The 26,557-nt window shown below is 45.4% G+C and overlaps 1 protein-coding gene across 1 annotated transcript in view; it reads right to left on the reverse strand.

The window, feature by feature from the left end:
- Positions 1-26,088, reverse strand: part of LOC125944441 (uncharacterized) — a 39,690-nt gene extending 13,602 nt beyond the window's left edge. The window contains exons 1-3 of the mRNA XM_049664941.1: positions 26,072-26,088; positions 23,863-24,072; positions 10,140-10,200 (exon numbers count right to left, since the gene is read on the reverse strand). Of these exons, the coding sequence (XP_049520898.1) occupies positions 10,140-10,200; positions 23,863-24,072; positions 26,072-26,088 (288 nt within the window). The remainder of the gene's footprint in view (positions 1-10,139; positions 10,201-23,862; positions 24,073-26,071) is intronic.
- Between the last annotated feature and the right edge of the window lie 469 nt (positions 26,089-26,557).

A 26,557-nucleotide genomic window follows, 5' to 3' on the forward strand; every position in this document is an offset into this window, starting at 1 on the left:
AAAACCACTGCAATGGGTTCGGACGTGGGCACGACGTGGTAGAAGTCATAGTCATGACCATGACTGAGCGAAAATGACAATGGCTCAGCGAAAAAAGTCCAACACTCAAATGCCACTGAAATGGGTTCAGACGTGGGAACTAAGTGAAGGAAACACTAAAGGATGATGGTAGAAGTCAGTCATGACCATGACTGAGCGAAAATGACAATGACTCAGGGAAAAAACATTAATATTGAAAAACCACTTAAATGGGTTCAGACGTTGGGCACTAAGTGAAGGAAACACTAAAGGATTGCAGTAGAAGCAATAGTCATGAGCATGACTGTGCAAAAATGACAATGCCTCATCGAAAAATGATTAACACTCAAAAACCAATGGAATGGGTTCGGATGTGGTACTAAGTGAAGGAAAAGGCTAAAAAGGTTGATGGTCGAAGTCATAGCCATGAGCATGACTGAAGCTTTCGCCTTAAGGTCTTATAGGTTTAGCTGAAGGGACTCCTGAGGACTAATGACATGAATGCCATGTTATGCGTGTCATGTAGGTCATGAAAGAACCATCTACATCTTGGTGCACACTGCTTCGCGTAACATCGATTCCCACAGGGCGTGGGATCTGCCGGCATTTTTATTTATTTATTTATTTATTTATTTATTTATTTATTTATTTATTTATTTATTTATTTATTTATTTATTTATTTATTTATTTATTTATTTATTTATACTGGCGTACAAGTAACGTTCCTATGCACAGTGGTTTAGCACAGATTATCACACGTTTCCAATAGAATCAGGGCAACACTTGACTTCAGCCAACCAAGAGAACAGGCTGGCTTCAGGAAGGGATATTCTACGATGGACCATATCCATGCCATCAATCAGGTAATCGGTAAATCTGCGGAGTACAATCAACCTCTCTATATGGCTTTCATAGATTATGAAAGGCATTTGATTCAGTAGAGATACCAGTAGCCATAGAGGCACTGTGTAATCAAGGAGTGCAGGAGGCATACGTGAATGTTTTGGCAAACATCTACAAGGAATGCACAGCAACCTTGGTTCTCCATAATAAAAATAGAAATATATCTATCAAGAAAGGGGTCAGGCAAGGAGACACAATCTCTCCAATGTTATTCACTGCATGCTTAGAAAAAGTATTCCATCTCTTAGACTGCGAAGGCTTAGGAGTGAGGATCAACGGTGAATATCTCAGCAACCTTCGGTTTGCAGATGACATTGTCCTATTCAGCAAGAATGGAGACGAATTACAGCAAATGATTGAGGACCTTAATCGAGAAAGTGTAAGAATTGGGTTAAAGATGAATATGCAGAAGACAAAGATAATGTTCAATAGCCTGGCAAAGGAACAAGAATTCAGGATCGCCAGTCAGCCTCTAGAGTCTGTAAAGGAGTACGTTTATCTAGGTCAATTACTCACAGGGGACCCTGATCACGAGAAAGAAATTTACAGAAGAATAAAATTGGGTTGGAGTGCATACGGCAGGCATTACCAAATCCTGACTGGGAGCTTACCACTGTCATTGAAGAGAAAAGTGTACAATCATTGCATTCTACCGGTGCTAACATATGGGGCAGAAACTTGGAGGTTAACAAAGAAGCTCGAGAACAAGTTAAGGACGACACAAAGAGCGATGGAACGAAAAATCTTAGGAATAACGTTAAGAGACAGGAAGAGAGCGGTGTGGATCAGAGAACAAACGGGGATAGCCGATATTCTAGTTGACATTAAGCGGAAGAAATGGAGCTGGGCAGGCCATGTAATGCGTAGGACGGATAACCGGTGGACCATTAGGGTTACAGAATGGATACCAAGAGAAGGGAAGCGCTGATGGGGCTTCAGCCCCTTCCCCCCCCCCCCCCTCCCCCCCCCCCCCCCTTGAAATTTTTGCGTGCTGTCATGCACCACCGACCAAAACAACCACTAGCGCCGGGAATAATTCTGGATTGTGTCTATCATGTCTTTTGCACGCTCGAAACGACATTTCGGCGCGAACATTGCGATTTCGTGGATTGGATTTCGTGGCAACGCCCATGCACCTGCAGTCACATAACACAAGGAGCCCCATCCGAGCACAAAGTTCCGAGGGCTTTTCGATGGAGAGCGGGTGCGTTGCGGCATCTCGCAGAGGCTGTGGAATCTACGGAGCGCATGGATTTCAATTCCGAAACTTTCAAGGTATAAAGTTCTAATAAATTTTTGATGCAAAAGGTGCACTGACATGTCCAAAGGCGTGCTTTAGGTTTTCAATTCCGTAACTTTATGTGTTAATGTTCTTATAAACTTAGGCCAACAGGTGCGCACTCGTGCCCTCGTGTCCAAGCCGTTCCAGAAATGGAAGCACGCGCTCGAAATCTTCCACATAGACGAAAATTTACTAAATATCACCGTGACTGGCAGCTTGCAGCTGATTATTTTCTCCAAACATTTTCAAGAAGCACGCCCAATGTGATCGATCAGCTGGACCATGGCAGGTAAAGTAAAATATAAGAAAACAGGAGAAAGTTGACGGCCTATTATTGAGACCGTTCTTTTTTGCGGGCGACAAGGTCTGGCTCTCCGGGGCCGTAGGGACAGTGGTAATCTGGATTTAAGCAAAGCCCCCGCTGAAAATACTGGTATTTTCAGAGCGCTTCTACGCATGCAAGCTGATTGTGGAGATATAATTTCGGTGCAATTACTCACAAGACACGACCGGTGACAGCTGTTCCTGCGCAATGCATTGGAACGAAGGACAGAGTCATTGAGGTTTTTCCCTGGCCGTTCAATATGTACAAAAATGTACACAAGGTTCTTGAATGACAAATAGTCATCAAAATATTTGTCCTCAACTTGTTCATTTCGTGGCCTTTACGTTTTTCATATCAGCTGCATTCACTGCTTTGCTGGTTTCGAACTGTTATAGTTCTAAAGTTCGCGTGATATTTTCTTTACTTATTAAATAGACAAAAAACATGGAAACGTTGATATCAATTATTTCTGCCACAATTTGTGGCACATACGAATATATTCTTTTATGAAAAAATACTGTGGGCATTTATTGTGCATTTCTTCATCATCTGTACATTATCATCATCATGCGTGTGCCCCTCATCTTCATCGCGCGTGCGGGCGCATCATCATCAGCGTGGACTGTGTCGAAGGCTGTTCAGGCTGGTTGTGGACGCCGCCCTTCTTCGCCGTGTCGTCTCTCGGGCTCAATAAAGGTCCGCCCTTACTGTGACGTCACAATACATATTATTGCGATAGCAATTATATGGACACTTCAAAGCGGATTTCTGCCGTCGGCGTCGCCGTCGCCGTGAGGTTCCGTATGACGTCAACGGCGATGAAATGGTCGCCGTGCTCCGGACGCTGTATGTGCGAGTGAAAGGGCGCGAAGGACGCGCGCTTTCACAGGGAGCGAACGCACTTCGAAGAGAAAACGCGCGTTCTGCGCCGTGTTCCCTGAAGGGCTGCAGAATTAAGGGTATCTTTCCTCCTTTCCATATATAGAGGGCAAACGCGACTTTTTCCGTCACGCAAAAGGCTGTGGGGGGACGGGAGGGAGAGAGAGAGGGGAGGCGACGTTTAGCTGCGGCACCAAATGCGTATTTATATAAAAACGCCGCGCGCGTTCTGTGCGAACGCGGTCATAACGCCGACGGCGTCGACAACAGTTCTGCGCGTTGCTGGTGCTGCTGCATGTCCAAGTTTATAGAGCTGATAAAACTACTATCCTTACTCCGTATAGCTCTCTACTAATTTGCTACCGCAATTGATGCTTCGCCTTTCGGGTGAAACTGCGACATTTTTTTTACTTGTCTTGACAATGCATAGCGTTCAAGAATTCGTTTGCAGCATATAAAACACAATGATATTGACAATGACAATGGAGTTATTATTCATGCATTTGATTCTTCGATAAGTTTTATAAGGAGGAGGCGCGCTGCGACTTCGGCAGCTGTTCACCTGCCCTCTCGACCACCGCCAGTTTTTTGAAAGTGGACGGCCAACAACGTCCTTACGTGTATACGACGACGTCCTTGCAAGCGAACGAGTTAACGCAGCTCGCACAACAAGGAAAATTAATCACAGCAGAGATCATTAAGGCTGCGATCATGTGGCGAGCGTGCGCCCTCTATCTGTGCCTCGCTGTGAAGCACAGAGTGCACAACGTTTTTTTTTCTTTTTTTTTTTTTTTTGTCGAAGTCATCACATTTTATAGTTAAGCCGGGGATTTGGAAGTCCCAAGGCTATGCCTCAATTTGTGGTGCCCACGAACTCTAGATGATATCAGGGATATATCGGCATGAGCTGTACTAGGTACCGAGTAACACTTTAAATCAGTCTCATGGCCGTCTCGGGGACAGATCGCCCACGCTGGAACGCCTCCGCAGCAGCTTTGTTATAGCAGTTTCTCGGTACAATGGGGGACGGCCACCTATAGGTTTCTCGTTTTCTGTACGATGCTTAGCGTCCCTGCTATGGCGAACTGCTCTGTCGAGAGGAAAGCGTTTCTCGAGCACAATTGGCGACGATTGAAAGCGCAGTGGCGTTTCTATAGCTTCTGTCTTCGTAATCCTTACTGGTTCTGCGAGCTCCGCAAAAATATCAGGGCCCGAATTCACGAAGGCTTATTTTACGTGGTTAGGAGGTTCTCCTCATCGGCAGCCGTTTCGGTAGGCATCACTCGTGATAGCGACTGTCCCGATAACGAGGCGATCGACGTGGCAACGGCCAATCGCAAACGATTCTTATGTAAGAAAAGTTTTGTGAATTTTGTCCTTGAATATCAGACAGAGAGAAGACGAGTCTGCTTGCGCGGTGTATGTGATTCGTCACAATGTAGGCGCGGCCCCGGGTTTGTAAAAGACTCTCGTATTATGAATGAGCAACCGTGACGCAGAGGAAGGGAAAGAAGCGCGTATTAACAAAGACAAAGCGAGGAAAGTATTCGACGGCTATATCTCGGCCTGGAACCAAATTCGATGATCTTGCTTCTTGCCCTCGGACTCTCTTTTCGTGCGCCAGCTCGATTTCCGGGAGCGAGTCAATTCAGCAGAGATTCCGACGGGGCCCATATTTTTCAGTGCGATGGACGGTTTGATTATAACAACGGCGAATGCCTCGAGGATAAATGACTGGCTCCCAATTTACTGCGTCCCATCCACGTTTTATGGCTGCCAACGTCATCAATTTCTCTCCCTCCTCGCAGAAATACACTGGCTATACTGCACGCGCGGGGCTGGCCTCTTTTTGCTCACTTTTATTTTCCTGCGTTAAACTATATAACCCCTGTTCTTATAACAAGAAAAAAAAAGGTACGTGCACTTGCTATAGCCATTGCCTTTGACAAAATATCCCAGATTCTCCCAGGTGCTTCATGCGTACGCAATCGAGAATATGAGCAGAAATGCGATGAACGAAGAGGGAAGGAAGCCTTTTACCGCCCTTGCCCCAGCCTGTGTTTGAAAGCATCGAGGCCTGATCAACTCCCACGCATCGATCTTCACAAACCTGTCTTCTTTATAGCTTGCAGTTCGCCCCTGTCGTGCTCCTTGTATAAGGTTACATCTTCGTTTTTATATTTATTCACACCACCGACAGTCTTTCTCGCCCTCTGTTTTCTATTAGGTGCCGCCCTTTTGTTCTCTGGGGCGCTTCAAGAGGTATACCAGCCTGCAAACTCACATAGACGAAAATTGCTTGGGTGTCTCGTTCATATCCCTCCATGAGAACAAATATAACTTTCGATTATTCATGAACTTTAAAAGGGGCATCACGGAATTTAAAAACATGAGAAAGGTGGCCTTGGCTTTCCTGAAGTAATAACTTATTTTTTCTTTTTTCTGACGGTGAAACGGGACAGTGACCGAACTCTGCTATAGCTATAGCGTCGCTATTAACGTAAAATTTGGTGCGTCTGTGGGCAGGTAGACCTAAATTTCTGTTCCACGGAGATTCCTTACACGACAGTATACCAGATCTTGCATGGTGATAGAAGATGAATAATTATCAACAGCAGCAGCAAAACATTGCGTCTGCGTATTTCTCCGTCTCTTTTTGTGGCGCATTTGTTCATTTTTAACTAATACCAATTTGCCCAGTTTACTATTCTCGAATGTACATAGTAATTTGCTAAAACGGGTGCGTGTACACTCGCCATAATTGCAAACCAAGAGAGAGAGAAAGGATGCGTAGAAAGGCAGGGAGGTTAACCAGCGGTAGTTCCGGGTGGCTACCCTGCAAAGCTGTTGTAACCTATATCATCTTGTTATTGGATCACTAATTTAGCACTCATGCTAATACGAGCGAAATAGTTCTCAGTTCTTGTGTGTATAAAATTTCTTCTTCTTCTTCTTCTTCTTCTTCTTCTTCTTCTTCTTCTTCTTCTTCTTCTTCTTCTTCTTCTTCTTCTTCTTCTTCTTCTTCTTCTTCTTCTTCTTCTTCTTTCTGGGGTTTTACGTGCCAAAACCAGTTCTGATTACGAGGCACGCCGTAGTGGAGGGCTCCGGATTAATTTTCACCACCTGAGGTTCTTTAGCACACTCACACACAGAATAGCCGGTAGATCATCTCGGCAGAATCAACGTTGCCTGATGAGTTGATGAGTTATACGAGGAGTTGATGAGCCTGAATGGCGCACAGCGCGAGAAGTTTGGTCCGCTGCATTGCAAAAGGTAGTTTTGACGGAGAACCAGCTCAAGACTTCCTGTTTACGCATGCATGGAGCGCACAAAGCGTTGTCATTAGGCAACAACTGCTTCTAATGAGGTGTAATTTGTTGGATTAGAGATAACGTGTTAAATGTATGTTACTGATGTGGAAACACATCCTACTTTACCGAGCACTTTAAAGCTATGCAATAAAAACCTCAGAATATGAGGTTTTCGAAGAATTGGGTGTGCCCTTATATGCGCCGCACATTGTAGTGTTGATATACTTCGTGCAGGCCATGAGGCCTTCAGCCGCTTATTGAGTGGTTCAAATTGAGCGCTAAACATAACAGGCGACAAATAATTTGCCGCTGTGTGATTGAAGCTAAGCTAATAGGTATTTTTTTCCCCTCGGAAACTTGAAGAAAGCCTACATACAAACTTACTCGAATTACGTCACTGCAAATGAATCACCAGCCCCGGGTGGACATAATTTGCTAGAACTACCAAAGCAATGCAAGCATTACATGCACTAGTTACATGAATTACATCAATTAACATCCTAATTACAAACTAATATGATGAAAGCCGAGGGGAATCTTTGTAAACGTGTAGTTCCGTATTCCTACATTTCAACATGAAGATGTAGATCAAAGAAACCGTCGTCAAATTAATTATCAAATTCAGATCACAACAACCCCCCCCCCCCCTCACCACTCTTTCTCTCCTGTGACGTAGAAGGGTGACAGAAAATGGAGCAGCCTTTGCGCACCTACCCCAATCCACGAGGTGAAGCCGATTACCGCTTCGCGCAAGCTTCTTTTTGACAATGGGCATATTCAAGTCTGTAAAGAGTTTGTAAAGGAGTATGTTTATCTAGGTCAATTACTCACAGGTGACCCTGATCATGAGAAAGAAATTTACAGAAAAATAAAATTGGGTTGGAGTGCATGAGGCAGGCATTACCAAATCCTGACTGGTAGCTTAACACTGTCGTTGAAAAAAAAAAAAGTGTACAATCATTGCATTATGCCGGCGCTAACACATGGGGCAGAAGCTTGGAGGTTAACAAAGAAGCTCGAAAACTAGTTACGGACCACACAAAGAGCGATGGAACGAAAAATGTTAGGCCTAACGTTAAGAGACGAGAAGAGACCGGTGTGGATCAGAGAGCAAACGGGGATAGCCGATATTCAAGTTGACATTAAGAGGAAAAAATGGAGCTGGGCCGGCCATGTAATGTGTAGGATGGATCACCGGTGGACTATTAGAGTTACAGAATGGATACCAAGAGAAGGGAAGCACAGTCGAGGACAGCAACAAACTAGGTGAGGTGATCAAGTTAGGAAATTTGCAGGTGCACGTTGGAACCAGCTAGCGCAAGACAGGGATAATTGGAGATCGCAGGGAGATGCCTTCGCCCTGCAGTGGTCATAAATATAGGCTGGTGATGATGGTATTCAAGTCAACAGCACGGGCGAGGTGGGTCGTTTTACCGAGCGGTATCGTTGATCAATGACCGTACCACGAATATTGAGAACCGCCATATGTATTGTAGCTGGCACGCAGTGTTGGGCGACTTGGTCAGTTGCACAATACAGCGTCGCAGAGATAAGTAGGCGCTACAAAGCCCCGTGATAATCAGCGTTGTGTGTTGCATGCCTTATACAAGATGTTATTATTTTTTTTTTTAGCTGCACCAATTTTTTTTTTAGAATTGCCTGTGGCTGATAGCACAATTCTAACCCTCGAGTTAAATTACTCGATGAGGCGGCCATTACTTGTACGAGAAATCAAAATGCTTAATTGAATAATTAACAAAACTACACTAATTATAATTTTCATTAATTACTTTACGACGCATATTTCAATCTGCGAATTGTAGCTAGTCAGTTCGCAAGGCATATTCACTTGAAACGAATTCCGAGGATGCTGCCGGTTTCGAGATATTCGGCGTCAAACTTGCGCTAAAGATTGTCCCGCTTGATTTCTTTGCGAAAACGCTGTTTTGTACATTGAAGCACAAAAGTAACTGGAGCACCAATGCCTTTCGTCAGACGCTTCGAAAAAGAATATCTCGAAACTGTTGTAGTCCTGAGAATCCATTCCAAGTGAACACGCCCTGCGAACTCACAGACTATAATTAGTAGATTGAAATATGTTCCGTAATGTAATTAATTAATGTTTTAATTAGTGTAGTTCTGTAATTACACATTTGGATTTCTCGTAGAAATAATGGCCGCCTCATTGAGTAATTTAGCTCAAGCGTTGGAATTGCGCGATCTGCCACAGGCAATTTTTAAGAAAATTTGGTGCAGCTAAAAAAATGCGAGTCTTATGCACCTAAAAAAAAAAAAATATTCTCCGAACGACGGCAAACAACAATACCTTGGTTCTGTTCAGCTACGGGGCATATTTTTAAATCTTGGTGCATGATAGTTGGGACACCCTCTTTATAGTGCAACTGGCAGTGGTATGCTCCCGAACACCGTCAGTTGCGCTTCACTCCTCGAAGAGCCAGGACGTGTGGGCTGCTGAACAACGCCTTGCAATGTGGCGAACGCGGTTTCGATCACGCACCTCATACAGGGGCGACGTAATGCGCATTTCTCTCGCATTCGCCACTGAATTCTAATGCGGAAGCATTCTTTGGCGAGTGCCCCGGAGAAACCGTGTCCGTCCCGCAGCTTGTTGTAAATGGGAAACAAGTTCGTAACTGGTCAAGTTAATGCATTTAATCGTTGTAATAGTGTAACCGTAAATGATTGGTAGATTGGTACATTTAGAATTGATAAAAACATATTGGTCGCGGCGCCGTCGCCTCGACATAATCATTTGAGGCAATAAAAGTATCAAATGATACTCGCAACAACGATAGTTAGCAGAAGGAATCACGAAAACAGTGACAGGAACTGGGAGATAATCAACAGCAAGAAGAGGAAAGGAGGTGTTCAGAAGCGAATCGGAAACGACGCTATAGGGTGTCACTCCACAGAAAAAAACTGGTCACGTCGCCGTCGCCTCGACGTAGTCATTTGATCAATAAAAAAGTACAAAATGATACAAAAAATAATATAAAATGAAGCAGGTTCCCAGCCTCCAGCGATGAAACGGAGGTTGTCTGATTCAGAACAAATCGTTGTACAGGACACAGCAAAAGAAGATTACAATTCCCACGATTGTATGGAATGGAATTGTGCTTAGAACGTTATGATATGGTCTAACCAGGATAGACATGATAAACAACAAGAAATGCTGCAGAAATTTTGGGAATTGTCTACTAATGCCGAAGCATCATTTGGCTCCGGAAAAAACGATGAGTACACATGCATAATCTAGCAACATAGCAAGCTAAAGTGAAATTACAGTGCAGCCAAAGAATGCTTGCGCGTTTGTAGACAATTCTCAGAATTTCTGTAGCATTTTTTAAAAATAAAACGTATATTGAAGGTAAAACGCGCGCACGCACGTGCAGCACTTACTTCGGTGTCACTGTAGTTGCAGAACTCTGCTTGTCGGGCACACAGCTTCTCTTGACTGATCCTGCAAGAGAACAAAAGGGGGTTGGGCGATTCAGTGTCCTGTCTGCGCATGAATCGGGTGTGACGGAACTGTATAAATCGTTTATTGGGGATAGTAATTATGCGGACGGTGGAGGCGTATTTGCGCCTTCCACTGCTGGCACGAGCATCGAGCGCCCACACGTTAGCGTTCCGGCGGAGCAGCTCTGCGCACACACCACACCGTAGTGAACGGCAAGCGAAGTTTATGTCATCCCTTCTTTGGACGCTGACGAATGCCGAAGGGTTTTCCTTCAGTCTCGTCTTGTGCGCCATCGAAGTGCAACACCACTGGTACGCGCCTTATCACGCCAGTCTTGTGAAATGCCTACAGCGCAACGCTAAGCCTTCCTTTCGGTTTCAATGCTTCGCCTTCCGGCGAATACGGCATTTTTAAAGCGAAGCCTTTGTTTGAGAACCTCGCCGGGTTTCGCGACCGTGCACCGGGTACCTGTTGTTGAATTTCACGCGTAAGAATACGAAATTTGTGATGGTGATGATTATATATAATGAGAAGAATGGAGGACATACGCAGTGCTTGCACTAGTTCTCCATTCGAGAAAGGCGGCCAGCCTGCCTGCGAACAGAAAAAATAGTTCGAACGGCGCGAGAAGGGCTTCGAGTGTGACACTCGCGGACGGTGGCGACGGTGATCGGGCATTCGGTGGACCGGTGTGGCCCGATAGTCGGGCACGGTGTAATGGCCCGGGTAGTGGCGAAGCAACATCTGTGTGATATCTCTCCTTCTATTTATGAGATTTCCGTCGTTCCGCCGCCACTCCTTGTTCACGTGATCAATTGGTGCAACCTGGCGCCGGTATTGCGCAATTTTAAGAGCACCGACTATACCTTCACTCACAGATCCTCATGAATGTCACATCTGTCAGACTGCAATGCGATAGCATTATGGCGTCTTGTCACTCTGCGGTTATCCACCTGAACCTACATCTAGGGGTGTGCGAATATTCGAAACTTTCGAATAATGAATTGAACAATGCCCCCTAAAATTCGCGATTCAAATAAAATAGGCACTGTTTGGAAATGCAAATATTTTTCCAATAGATTTCTAACATTTGAAAACGTCAACTGCGCCCAATCAAACATACGATTGGAGCAAAAAAAAAAAAAAACGTTACATTTTCTCCTCGCGAGCATAGAATAGGCTGAAATGATGAGACCTTACGTAGTGAAGCAGGCTACGTAGAGTCCTGCGTACGCGAACAGACTGTTTACTTAACTTGAGTCGACCCCATGGCTGCTTCGCATACTACTCAGGGTTCCCCTACGGAAAGATGGTGTAATTTTTTTATTCCTAATTTGTGCTTTCAGTGCATTCTTTCAGTGAACGAACTTTTCGGGGGTTAAGTATTTGTGTATCTAACCGTTTTCCCGCCTAGCTGGATTACTGCGTATTCCGTGGTTGAATGGTTAGCGCATCTGGCTGCTGTGCTGAGGTAACAGGGCTCGAAACCAACCATTTTTTGTTTATTTATTTACAGGTATACTGCGGTCCTAAATAAGACCAAGCAGGTGGGAATTTTACAGACAAGTTTTTCACTGTCCGAAACATAATAAATAAAGGCACTCGTTTAGAACAAGGATGCATGAACACAATATAACAACAAAGTAGAACATCATAACAACAAGGTAGAATAGACGCGACACCATACCTAAAGCGCAGACACAGCATGCCAAATGCGGTGACAGTATCAGATAAGACGACATTGGCAGGCAAGGCATTCCGGTCCGGGATTGTGCGTGGAAAAAAATTATTCTTTAAATATGTTTGTGCGAGACGAATAGGGAAGTAAGTTGCGAGAATGACTGTGACGAGATGCGCGTGCTGCAAACGGCTGAATGTACTTTCGCGTGTTGAAGCGCAATGACCCCTCACACAGGTTGTACAGGAATTTCAATCGTGCGACTTTTCTTCGATGCTCCAGTGTGGGGATGTTGTTCACGCGCATAAGTGTGGATGGCGAATCATATGACTTAAATTTATTGAAAATAAACCGAACAACACGCCTTTGCACCATTTCCATTTAATTTTTATGTTTATTGTAAGTAGGATGCCATGCAATGCTTCCATATTCTAATTTTGGTAAAGTGAAAGTATTTAAAGCAAGAAGTTTGAGCTCAGGAGGCGACGATTTCAACTTATGTCTCAAGAAACCAAGCTTACGGGTTGCAGATGCGCAAACGCCATCGACATGCCCAGACCAGGAAAGGGTATTACTTATGGCAACTTCTAAATATTTGTAGTCGCTGACTTCTCTTATCGGAGAACCGTTTATAGTATAGGTGAAGTGGACAGGATATTTTTTGTTGGTTACGCGTAGGAGCACAGTTTTCTCTGAATTTAACTTCATCGACCAATCTGAACACCATTCGCTAATACCTGCAAGACTGTTACTTAATGTGGTTTGATCTTCCTGACACACCACCCTACGAAATATCACGCAGTCATCTGCGAATAACCTAATGTGAACACTGGGATGAACAGCCGAAGTAATGTCATTGATATACATTAAAAACAGAATGGGACCGAGTAGGCTGCCCTGGGGTACGCCTGAGGTAACAGGTAAGAATGTTGAGCAGAAGCCATTGACATCCACGAATTGAGTTCCATTGGCCAAATAAGACCCTGTCCAGTTAACTATAAAACCTGGAAGACCATACGTTCTAAGTTTTCTAATGAGTTTTCCGTGTGGTACACGGTCGAATGCCTTACTGAAATCAAGCAATAATATATCAACCTGTCCTGAAGAATCCAAAGACAATGCCAATTCCTGAATAATGGTTACTAGCTGCGTATGAGTAGATAATCCGTTATGGAAACCGTGCTGGAATTCGGAAATATAATTTGTTAGTTTCAAGAAATTTGTTAATAAAGTGTGCGACAACGTGTTCTAGTATATTGCAGCAAGTGGAAGTTAGGGAAATTGGCCTGTAGTTTCGTGGCCGCAGACGACCGCCCTTCTTGTGAACAGCGACCACCCGCGCCAATCATCGGTTCATATAGACTAAAGATGGTTGCCAAGATGTGAGAGACCGGTTCAATGTATCGACGCAGGCAGGCATTAGGAATACCCCTCGGGACCCCCAGACGATTTCTCTTGAATGATGAATACCAAAGACAAAACGCGTTCGAACGATATTAAATCTCGTTCATCGCATGACGAGGGAGCAGGCCGTTGCGGCTCAGCATCACATGACGAAAAAACAGAATGAAAATATTCATTCATCTTTCTAGCTATACAATCGCGGGATCAGTGATTGAAGTATCTTGGTTTATTATCAATGTGAACACTGGCTCCTTTCATGTAACGCCAAAACCTGTCTGGGTTTGTTTTCATAAATGTGGGTAAAGTAAGAGAGAAATACCTTTGTCACTCCTCCCATGTACTGCGTCACACCGCAGTGCGGTAACCGTTCTTTTCTCCGTCGCTGCCACCGATCAATTGCTCCGCGGGAACATGCCTCTCTGTGTAAATCACCGAAGGCCCTTTTGATCTGGATAATGCTATCGTATTTGTAGCACTCCGCGACTCACGCGACATAGACGAAGCCTCAAAATTGTCCCAAGTGAATACGCCTTAGCGGTTACAATTCGTTAATTGCAAATATGTACCGTAAAGCAACTAGCTAAAATTCTTATATTAAGATTTTGTTCATTAGCCGATTATCTATTTTGATTTCTCGTGCAAGTAATGTCCATCTATTCGACCAATCCAGCTCAAGGACTAGAATTGTGCAATGTGGCAAACGCGATTTTCTAAAAAAATCTATGAGGGTCGATGAGAGGTGGACATCCCTTGCCGTTAATAACGCGATTTTTAGAAGACTAATTAACAAAAATTAAATAGTTAAAATTTTATTAGAACCTTGAGGCAGATTTTTATATGTAAATTTGGAGGCAGTCACATTTTAATCCACTCACATTTTTGTACAACTCAACCTTTGCACCTCATTCAAAATATTTCTAATTGAATGTCAACGCTAAATCTAGTTTACTTATTTATTTATTGAGGAATACCCATAAAGGCCCTGAGGTAATATATGAAAGGGGGGGGGGGGGGGGTGTACTGAATTTCATACAGTAGTGCCAACGGACCACATATATTGAAAAATAGGTATTAGAAGGTGCCAGGAGCAATTGACAATTTAAACAGCAAACAATATGGTTATGTTCGGAGGTGCGCATTTGCGCAATAAAGAAAGGATGCTGTGGTGATTGTATGAGCAAATAGACTAACTGAAAAAAATTCATCAGCCTTTCGCCTGTCGAGAAAATGGGGGTAAGCGAAGCTTGTCGTGTGTGTATCTGACTTTCGTCAGGGTAATGTAAAGTTCACGACATGTTACGGTAATAAAACATAAACCTTTATTAAATACATGCATCGAGGGAAGGAAACGTACAACGCAACGGAAGGAAAAGTTGCACGAAAGGGAAACAAAAGCAGGAGGAAAGGGAACGAAAAGTACCACGAAAAGTACCACGAAAAGAAACGAAAGTACAGTAGGAAAGGGAAGGGAAAGTAGTAGGTCAAGTACACACACGACAACCTTTGCTTACCTCCATTTTCTCGTCAGGGGAAGGGCTGATGATTTTCTATCTCTCTTTCTTTCTTTCTCTCTCTCTATTTGTCTTTCTTTCGCTCTTTCTCTCTCTCTCTCTCTTTCTTTCTCTTTCTTTTTTGTCCCTGCTATGTGCCATTGAGCTTGGACCCTTTCTGCACTATCACCAGGATCGGCCCACTTTTCAGCCTGACACCACCACCAGCACCACCACCACCACCACCACTACCGCCGAAACTTGTGAGCGTATAAAGCTTCGCTTAAAAATCCCTAAAAAATCACTGATGAATAAAGAAGCACTGACCGTCATACGCTCATATATGAAACACTTTAAAACTTTTTACCAAGGCCTACAATACAACAAAGGTAAGAACTTTTTCCTGTTGCGGAATAAAATTCAATTCAATTCAATTCGATTCAAAGATGAATCGCTACGCATTTATTAGTCTTCGCCCAAAGTGCGTACTAGTTCTTGGAAATGCGTGACGTCAGGCGGAATGGCGATGTGTTTATTCCATTCAGTGATAACGCGTGGAATAAATGGCATGTCAAGGTGAGATGTTTTGCACCTTACGCGTTTGATTTCATAAGAGTGATCTCGGCGCGGTAACATAACTGTGGCCTTCTGGAAGGAATTGTCATGTCGGGTTGAATGCTGATACAGCTTGTGCAAGAGCGAAAGGCGAGCAATATGCGGTGACACGATATCTGCGGCAATTGAACGCGTGTTTTCAGAATAGTGACGTTAGTGAAACGTGAGCAGTCAGATTAAATGAAGCGTGCAGGACGGTTTTGCAAGGCTTTTAGACTATCAACAATGTAAGCGTGCTCCGGGTCCTAGATAGCAGATACATGTTTTACTTGAAGACAGATTAATGAAATGAAAGCAACTTTGCGAATTTGGACAGGAGCATGTCGGATGTTGCGTTTAAGCAGTCCTGATGGGTGGTTGGCAGAACAGCATACAGTTTATGCGTTAGGGTCATGATAAGCCGTGCTGCAAGTGCAGTCCAAAATACGTGTATGTGCGAGTGAGCTCAACTGGTTGGTTGGTAATTGTGCAAGTACTTTTATCCCGGAAATGGCGGTTAGTAAAATACATATAGGCTATATTTTTAGAAAGGGCAATGAAACGAAAAATATTAGGCCTAACGTTAGGAGACAGGAAGAAAGCGGCGTGGATCAGAGGTTCATCGTCTATCTCGCGGCGGCTCGTCTCTTGAGCATATGTCGTTGGTATCGTAATACCCCCCCCCCCCCCCCCCCCCCGGTGGCTCAAGCGCCGTCACGATGCTGTTAAATACCCAAGGCGTGTGGTGAGTTGTAGGGCTTGAGTCTGGCGATGTGGATAATGCCACTGGTTGTCACAGCGGAGGAGGTTGTGGACGTGGCTAGAATGATTTCATTGGTGACATCGGTCACTTGACGGAGCACGCGATATGGGCCTGTGTAACAGGAGAGTAGCTTTTCACAAAGGCCAACTTTACGAGATGGTGACCAAAGCAACATGAGGGTTCAGGGCGAAAAATGGACATCGCGGTGACAAAGTTCGTAGCCGTGCTTCTGTTTGTCTTGAGACACTTGCAATATAAATGAGTAATAAAACGTTGATAGCCACTTTAGCATATGCTAAAGAGGATGAAGACGAGATGAAAGCCTGCGCGCTCACGATACAATCATTAAATTACTTTAACGTTCTCATTCAAATGCGTTGTTCCTTCCTATAATTACTTGTTTTCTCTTGTTCTCTTTTTCGGTCGCCTAGACATAGCCAGTGTTTCTGCGTGGCTAATGATACGTTAGAATGGTCGTGGCTTTCTCTTTCTTTTTCGTTCGTCTACTTAAACACAGCGCTAACTTTCAACAATAGAGTTATTTTCAGTTCTCGCAGGCGTACTTATACTCCTCAAAACGCCATAAGACACGTGTAAATTGCTCTGCAAGTATGAACAAAACCGGGAAAAGCACACGCAGACACTTTTGTGGCCACACTGATTATTTAGAAGGGCGTCCGTTCAACGCGAACGGAGACAATCGAGCTCTTTTATTAAAAACGAAATTGATGGCTTACTGGCGCGTGCTTCACCTAATGTGGCTATGTTTGTAGCTTCCATAGTCATTTTGAACTTGCTTCTACTCATGAAATCAGTTTCTTTTTTTATTGATATGATATAAGGAGATGTTGACGCACAAATAAGGCGCCGGCTACTCCTTAGCTTTTGAATATACCTAACCTACAACATACAGGGTTCAACATACAAGATTGCATGTCAAACAACCTTCTCATGTAAGCACTAGAACATTAAAAAAAAATACTTCTCAAGCAACATTTTCACAGTAACACGACAACGTAAAAAAAAAAAAATACGCGGTACATACATTTAAGAAGTTGAATAACTCCACGGCACTGCAGAAGGAAGTCTCAAAAATACAAATAATAATGTCACCTAACAATACAGTCTTTATTCAGTGGGTGGTGCACAAATCTTGTAAATGCATTATCACATGCAGTCAGAACAGAATAGTCAACAAAACATAATCCACAAACACATGCACATATACAGCGACGTTGAAATAAAAGGAACATTATAAGCGTTAATAACGGCCGACAATGTCTCCGAGAAAATTTTTTAACGCTTTTACAGCGCTCTTTTGCAAGGCCGTTGTTGACCAAGGGCCCAAAAGTTTCATTAAACTGAAAGGTCTGCGGTCGAATGTCATTAGAGTTGATTTAAGTCGGCGTCTTGGGGTGTCGTGATGTAGGCAATCGAAAAGGAGGTGATGTATATCTTCATCTACAAATTCATAATCACATTCGGGGGTTTCGGCACGGCCAATGCTATGTAAGAAATGTTTTGTGTAGGCAGTGCCTCGCCTTAATCGATGAATAAGGGTTTCCATATTTCTGTCTAATGACAATGGAAATTTGAATTCAATAAGCGGATCGATATGGTACAAATCAGAGCTCTTGGAATTCAGGTCAAACCACATACTTCTACACATTTTGAAAGATGTTGCCCTTATAATGCAGCGTAATTCATTTTTTGATATTGGGAGCGAAACCGCATCATCTTTGAGGTGTGCTTGTCGTGCTGCTTCATCGGCTGTTGTGTTGCCAGGAATGTTGCAATGTCTAGGTATCCACTGGAATCTTATTTCATGCTTCTTTAATGTGTCTTAGACGTTACCGGAGGCGTCACTTGAATGTTGGTGCCATAACCCGGACGTTCGTCAGGTTTTTCGACCATTGAGCCATCTAAGGCTTTCGCCTTAATAATCGAGGGAATAATGAAATCGAGTGCGCCAGGGAGCACAGAAAAGGCAGCCTCATGATGAGAGGGAAAGAGAGAGCAAGGAGATGAAAAGTGAACCAGACGAGCGTCCGGTTTGCTACTCTACACTGGGAGTAAGAGGGAATAGAAAGAGGGAGAGAGCGAACGCTGCGTGCATGAGGGATCATTCACGGGTCTATAAAGGGTCAATCGAGTCGTGACACTTAAAGAACTGTGCACGGACAGCCTTTTGCGCCAATGACGGATGTGGCCACGGTACGAGTATCTCTGACTCAGAAAGTCCATCCGGTTTGAAGTTGTCCGGGTAGATAAGCGCTGGACGTCGTAGCGACGACAGGTACGCAACAGGTGATCAATGGTATCCTTGCGGCACCACGACGGAGTTTCAAACTGAACGTCTTTTCGATGAGGGCGAAATGCAAAAACGCTCTCGTGTCCTGTGCATTGGGGGCACGTTAAAGATCCCCTGGTGGGGATCTTAAAGTCCCCCACTACGGCGTGCCTCATAATGAAATCGTGGTTTTGGCACGTAAAATCTGAATATTGCCTGAATTGAACGTTGAATTTAGGTGAGTATGCTTAATTAAGGGCGATTTTCAAGATTTTTTAAAGAAATCGGGTGCATTAAACTGTGACTGCATGGCTACAAATCTTTCATATAATCTATACCCGGAAAGTTGTAATAAAAAATTAATATGACAAACATTTGTTCCTTATTCTCCTGTAGCTTACGTTGTTTGCGGTAAAGTATGTCCGCGTCGTCTAGAAACTCCTCTCCAAGAGCGCCACGTGCACTACGTTTGTAGCCATTTTATCAAAAAGCATAAAACAATGCCATTTATATATATATATTTGGTTATCTGGCAATGAGGGACGCCACAGCGGGCTGCTCCGGGTTAATTTTCGCCTGCCTGAGGCTCTCTAACGTGACGTAAAGACCCCTACACGTGCGTTTTTATTGCGATAGCAATTATATGGACACTTCAACCGGATTTCTGCCGTCGGCGTCGCCGTCGCCGTCGCCGTGAGGTTCCGTATAGATAAAATCTTCGCCGCGCGCCGTATGCCCCAGAGGCAGCGTGCGGGGACGCGCGCTATCACGGAGAGCGAACGCACTCTATCTCCCACGCGCAAGCAAGGAAGCGGAAAGCCAGCGCCGGCACTTCTCTGCCAACAACCGCGCTCGTCGCTCGTCCGCACAGTCTCTTATCTCTCCCACGCGCAAGCAAGGAAGCGGGAAGCCAGCGCCGGAAGGAGCGGGGGGGGGGGGGGGGGGGGGGGGCGCGCTTATACGCTGCCAACAACCGCGCTCGTCGTTCGTTCGACCGCACCGTCTCTTATCTCCACACGGCTCTGACCTTTATGCGCATTCGCCGCTCAGTTTCCGTTGAAGCGATAGACCGCACGTACCTTCGCCCGCTCCTGCGGCGTATATATCCGCTCGCTGCCAGCGTTTTGACGGTCGTTGTCTGCAGTCATTCAGTGTGATCTATTCATGTTTGTTTGTGCGCGCTCACACCACGCTTCTTCAATCAGTTAGTAATAGTCGGGCCACATTTTCCAACGCACGCTACACATGCAATGCTGCCCGGGTCGGCAGTGCAGCGCTACAGGTGTGTCCCTTCGCACGCGCTGCCCACGGGAAGCGCTTCTCATCAACACCACCGTTTCACACGCGCCTTCTCGTGGTCATCGAGTCTCTCTTCATGTCGGTCTACTTACGCCGCAGCACACCTGCTTACTTAATCAGCTCATGTTTACTACAATTCATATTGCTACCAAAGCCGCTCACCTTACTTCGTATGACATTGCTGTGTTGCTATCGCATTCATCGCTTCGCCCGTTGGGCGAAACTGTGACATTTTTTTTTTCATTCCCGCCCCTTCGTAATGCGATCGACATGAAATGAAAATGTGCGCGCTACCTCGCGCTTGATAGAACGCCATTGAGCCAAACTGGCGGCTCAGTCGCAAATTTCGAGAGTTGCACACGTGTACCTATAATGCAGCGTGTACGCAGTGTCGCGTCACCGTAACAGGAGCACGGCTGGCGTGCTTCCGCTGACTCACGTGTCATCGTGCACGAGTTCGTGGCCCGGCAGCAATTAAGCGAGACTGGTGCTCGACTCGCTATACACCCTCGCAGACGTGCGCTGTTCAAACGTTGCTTCGAGAGCTGTTCACGCACCCGCAGATCCTCTATAGGAGGGTGAGCGTAGGTGCGCTTGCTTTGAGCCCTCCCTGTTCGCGCAAGGCAAGTTGGGACAATTAAAGAAAGAACGCGCATAAGTGAGCGACCTACCTCTCTCGCCCGGCGCGGCGAAGAGCTTCCGCTGAGAATTAGCCATCCGAGCGACGATGCAGGTCGAGACAACGGATTTTTCAACACGTCGCTGAGTGGGAGAACAGGATGAGGTGCATGCCGGCATCGAAGGCGTGCACTGACTCATGCTTCTTAAAATTACGGCTTACGGTACTGCAGCGTCCACAAACATAATGCGCGAGAGTTAGAAGGAGATGTACGAATTACATTATACACTTACGGTTTTAATAGTTTCAATCCCGGTGTTATTCCTAGAATGTATTATAACACTCCACCGTTGGAATGAATTGAGGCACTAACTGGTCAAAGCAATATAGGCAGTGTGTCTGAGTTACGTGCTTGTCCGTGAGTTCAATGGGCCTGATTCGGGCATTTGCGTCAAATTTTACAATCACGGAATGTTTGCTGACTGGTTGTTCTGCTCCGTCGCTCTGCACTCGAGTGAGATCACGAGTGCTAAATTTTTGCATTGATGTTTAGAGTAAGGCTTGCTAATACGGCATTACTTGACAAATGTGTGGCAACGTCAACACCATTAAAAAAAATTAAAAAGAACTCATCTTCGGTCTTTTCTCATGGCAACGATAGGCGTTACTATGACAACGTGGCACGACATGTCGCTGTAAATATGTATATTCAATGTTATGTTGAATTCTCACTAAAACGTAGATCCTTCGGGCAGAAAAAAAAAGACAATTCGATGCACATGTATTGGAATGTATGCGATGCCAAGCCATAAAAATTATGGGGTTTTAAGTGACAAAACCACCATATGATTATTAGACACGCCGTAGTGGGAGACTCCGGATTAATGTGGGGTTCTTGAACGTGCACCTAAATCTAAGTTAATGAAATGCTGCACAACTAAATACGATACGCACAATTATCTTTTCTTTATGTGTCACGTGTAATGTCACGCGATGTTTATTTCTATGTACCGCACAGTTGAGAGCTTTATTCCCATGCAATGTTTACGTTTATTAGCGACCCCATTCAAGAGCTGTGCCGAAATGCAACGACCAAGTTAGGAGGATGCGTAATGTGAGACGTGGACGCAGTGACGTCACGAGTACGTAAGCGATGTGTGGTGCTTGTCGAGGCTTCGAAGAATGGCGATGAGAGGTGCGTGCACGGCCGACGCAAGTCCTTAAAAATTGAAGGTTTCCCCTTGGGGCACAGTGGCATGTGCCGAAGAGCCCGAGAATGGTGTAGCCCGAATGTTATAGGAAACTTAAGGAAGCCGCTGAGAATCCGGGGTTAACACAGAACGCTTCGCTGTAAAAGATATTGGCAACGCCAAACGCTCGTGCTAATTCCTTCGAAAAAATATCTAGAGGCAAATGGCGTGGTTCGAAATTATAAAGCGCACTGTATCACTGCCGTCTGAACAAAGATCGAAATTTTAGCTAATTTGTGCATGAATGATGTGGACGAAAATGTAAGGCTGTGTCGTGTGCATATTTCGGCAAAATAAGCCAAAACTCGATCAGACTCCCTAACAAAATATATTTTTTTGCTTAGGGCTCGCTCGGACTCAGATTAATTGACATTCTACTCAGCCTGGCTCACTGTTAATTGCTTTGAAAAGATTTCTGGAGGCAAGTGTACATGTTGGTCAACATTATAAAGCGCACTGTACGACTGTCGTCTGAACAAAGAGCTCTATACAGGGAGTCCCAACTATCCTGCATCGCGTTTTTAAAAAAGACGTGATATTTAACGCGATGATAACCAAGTGCATAACCAAGGTGTCGCTTCGACCGCCTGCGTGATACACGCCAATGAGATCAAGCATGGGCGCTTGTGAGTCGATGAGATACGTCCTTGTTCAAAGGAAATATAATTCACTATCAACCCACCCCGTGCTAAGGAGGACTCGTGCAGGTGCTTTCTCCAAAATCCAGTCTTCCTTTCGCCTACTGAATGCACCGGCGAGTGTCAGCATTTTAATTATTCTCGTGTGAATGCTGCGCTGCATGGCGCCATCTTCTCGAAAATTCGATCTTTTTTTTGTCTGTGTGTATGTATGTATGTATGTATGTGTGTGTGTGTGTGTGTGTGTGTGTGTGTGTGTGTGTGTGTGTGTGTGTGTGTGTGTGTGTGTGTGTGTGTGTGTGTGTGTGTGTGTGTGTGCGTGTGTGCGTGCGTGCGTGCGTGCGTGCGTGCGTGCGTGCGTGCGTGTGTGCGTGCGTGCGTGCGTGCGTGCGTGCGTGCGTGCGTGCGTGCGTGCGTGCGTGCGTGTGTGTGTGTGTGTGTGTGTGTGTGTGTGTGTGTGTGTGTGTGTGTGTGTGTGTGTGTGTGTGTGTGTGTAACAGCCATCAGAAAATACCAAATCAACTGTTTTTACTGCAATAGCCAACGCTGCTGCAACCAGCCAACTAGCCAACCAGCCCATCAACTCCTACTGAAGTTTAAACGGAACCTTATAGAAAATGAGCGACAATAAACGGAGAAATAGTATTTAGAATTTTAATGTAATACCGATAGCCAGAGCGCACATGGGCGCCTGGCGCTCTGGCTATCGGTATTGGCGCATGCGCACTGAGACATGCATCCGCATAAAGGGCGAGGCCTGCGTGGCTTAGTAGTTGTCTGCCCGGCTGCGCGGCACTCGAGTTGCGTAAGTGAGCGCTCTTGTTCGAATGGAGGACTCTGGTCTCTCTTTCTGCACGGCTGCGGATGGGTACTGCAAGCGAACCCCACAAAGTGTATCCAGATGTTCATCGTGATTACTTCTAGCCTATTGAAAGCTAACGTGTGGCCAAAGTGCACCCGTCGTGGTGGCATTGGCGTTGCGCTGCTAAGGCCCTAGGGCGCGGCATCGAATCCCTGCCGTGGCGACTGCATTTCGATGGGGGCGAAATGCAAAAACCCCCGTGTGTCGTGTATTGGGTCCATCTTAAGGAACCCCAGGAGGTCAAAATTAATCCGCAGCCCCCCACTACTGCGCGCCTCATAATAATATCGTGGTTTTGGCACGTAAAACCCCAGAAGCTTTTTTTTTTTTTTTCAAGGTGATGAGATGACTCGACGGGACAGCATATGCTCTCTACAAAACAACCAAGAACGGCATGAAAAAATGCACGCATTCGCATCTAGCGGCACATACTCATCATATAAGGAAGTCGTCGATATCTCTGCCTTCCACTTTCGATTCGGCGCTCATCGAGGTGCATCATTACTGAATTCAAATGGTAAGCCGTATTTCACCAAGCGCTGTTCAACAAACTAAAATAATGCGCCTTAAAAGCAGTGGCAAACTGCATCACTTTTCCAAAGGTTTCGGCTGCTGGTTCCTTTCAGACCGAGCGTAGCGGCGGTCGTGTTTAGTCGCTGTTCGAAAATTCCATTCACAACTTGCTACAGCTCGTTTAGTCACGCCACTTCGAATTCAACTGAGGAATACAATTTTTTTTTAAGCAGAGGTGTATCACCATAAAAGGGGGCCTTACCAGTTGCTGATGCATGCAGAGGCGGCCGGCATGAGAAGCTGCTCTGGACCTTCGACCCGCACGTCGTTGGCAGTGGGGAAGGTCAGGTAGTTGACGACCACGTCCGAAGCTTGATACAAGAAGCCCAGCAACAGGCCCACGTACACGAGCGCGCGCAAGAACCGGAACCTTTGTCGCCAGGCGGATTTTCGGGGGCCACGTCTGTCGCCCCTGAAATACGTCACACGACGGGAAGGTTCTATAAATGTCGATGTGGCCTCTACAACTGGTCAGAATTCGAAGCGCAGTAGTGGAGTGGGACAAACTGAGGGATCGAATTCGGCACGTCATTTGTGTCTGCAGCCCCTGTCGTGTGTCTACGCCCATGGAACGACGGCATGCGATCTCGAAGACCGCCACTATAAGGAGAAAGGTTTCTCTCAAAAGGGATGGCGACAGATCCAAAAGCTGCGTTGTTGAGTCGTTAGCGTAAAAAAAAAAGAAAAAGAAAGAAAAAAAGAAGTGCATCGCAGTTCTCGTAGGGTCACAGGGCTGACTTCCCGGCGAGTTTCGTTCTAAATTGTATGAAGTGAAGACGTGGACGACAGCTTGCTCTGCGGTTGCCTTCATTGCTGCCGTCCGCGTCCTAGTGGCACTGGAAGTCTTCAGAAATAGCCACACCACTGGAAGCCGCTTGTCCTGCGGAGTTAACCGTTGGAAACTGTCGGTAGTAGCAGTAAGGAGAAACGAGGAGTGTCCTGGCACACTCGGGTTAATCGAACATTACTGTCGCGCAGTCGCTAGTGTTTGGCGTAGGACAGAGCACCACCATCGTGCTTCGCAACGTGATACATCCACCTATCGAGAAAGTGGAGCATAAACACGGTCGGCCAGTGGTACCAGCAGAATTATGGCCAATCATTCAAATGCAATAAGCTTAGAGTGCTACAGTATTTATAGCTTACTTATTACACACGTAAACAAATTTGATATAAATAAGTCAGTTGAATATTTTTATTATGGGCAAATGATATGACGATGATTAACCATGGCCGTACTCGTTTATATTAGTGTTCGTGACATTGAGCCCAGACGGCAAGGAATAGAATCTATTGAAATGGCAAGAAACAGAACAGCAGGGTTAAAAGGTAGAGAGTAGCGAGTTTTTTTTTTTTTACTTTTGCCTATCATACATCACTTTGTGACGGCCACAGAGGTTTCGAATACCTTGGTTAGCGCGACCGACGACACTCTGCCAGGGTCGCTCGGTGGGGGGGATGTGGTGTAGGGACACGTTCTTCCCTCGTTTCCTTACTCGCATTTTTTCCACCGAAAAAAGTATGTGAACCAACTAGCCCGCAATATGGTATCGGAAAAAAAGAACACCGGGAGCTTGAGCCAGATATTGTGGTCTGGTTGTTTACGCGTGTTTTCCTTTCTCCAAAACTGCTACACGGCTTCTCAAAACCAGCAGATAATATAAGCGCTCTCAATCGTTTATGGCGTATTAAGAGTTACAATCGTAAGCTGGGATTGTCGGTGGCCCCAAGCCATATTTGCGAGAATTCGCTCTGCCCTTCGTGATTCGTCTTCGAGCTATTCATAACTAAATGTTTGTCTGAGACTTATCCTGACACTTTTCAGTTTTATCATATAACCAGAATAACTACAAAAAGATGCTTCCACAGATATTGACAAACGATCATCAGTAACATCGTTTTAAACACGCAACAATTCTCTGCTTAACATTTTGAACACCTTGCTGACACATTTTCAGCCTCGGTTTTTCCCAAGTCTCCCTTCTAATGTTTTTTTTCCAGTGGCGGTAACACTGTTAACCATCACTTGGTGATCACTGCGATGCGAAGCTACTACGCGGCGCAGTCCATTGTTATCAGCTTGGGCTGGTTAGTCGTCCTTTTTGACACTTTTTTCACGCGAAAAAATATTTGGAGCAAGGTGCCAACCCACGAACTCACATTCTTGACAATATAGCACAATGTGTCATAATTAGAATGTGCTAGATCGATGCACTCAAGATGTCCCCTGGCTTCGACATATATATTTCTGTGGAACTTCCACAACGTGTGCACTTGCGTATATTGTGCTTCAAGCACGTGAAAACTCTGCACGCCTTATTCAAATTTCTAGCGCAGCAATTTCTCTGGACTGGGCGACCTTCACCTAGTTAGGGCACACGCTGTCCTCGGAGTCAAGTCACGTCACTCACTCAGTCATCGTCGCCATGACCTCTGCGCTTCTCGGCTGCAGGTGCACCTGGTCCACCGGCGGACTTGGCGCTAATGCGCGTGCACTGACGTCGGCAGCGCCAGGACACCCGAATCGTCGCGCCAGAAACGGAGAGGAGAGCACTATACTAAACGAGGCTGCTCGAACGACCACGCAGACGGCCAAAGCAAAGGCGCATATCCAACGTGTCGCCACTGCATCAGCGAAATTAAATTGCGTCCCCGTATTGAGCCGTCATGTGTACGTGAAAAACGTATCTCCCTGATTGAAGCGGTGGCGGCGCCGTTACATCGCTTGCTTGCGTGCCTCGCGTATCCGAGTCCGCAAAGGGGAGAAGACAACCGTGCGTGGTTGTACGCAATTCCACGCTGTTTTCGTACTGTTCGACGGAGGAGATTCGCCTGCCAATACAACTCGCGCGCAACTCATTAAAGCGCGTTTTACGTCCGACTGACTTTTATTGCCT

The sequence above is a fragment of the Dermacentor silvarum genome, chromosome 3, assembly GCF_013339745.2.
Source record: "Dermacentor silvarum isolate Dsil-2018 chromosome 3, BIME_Dsil_1.4, whole genome shotgun sequence".
Classification (NCBI taxonomy): domain Eukaryota; kingdom Metazoa; phylum Arthropoda; class Arachnida; order Ixodida; family Ixodidae; genus Dermacentor; species Dermacentor silvarum.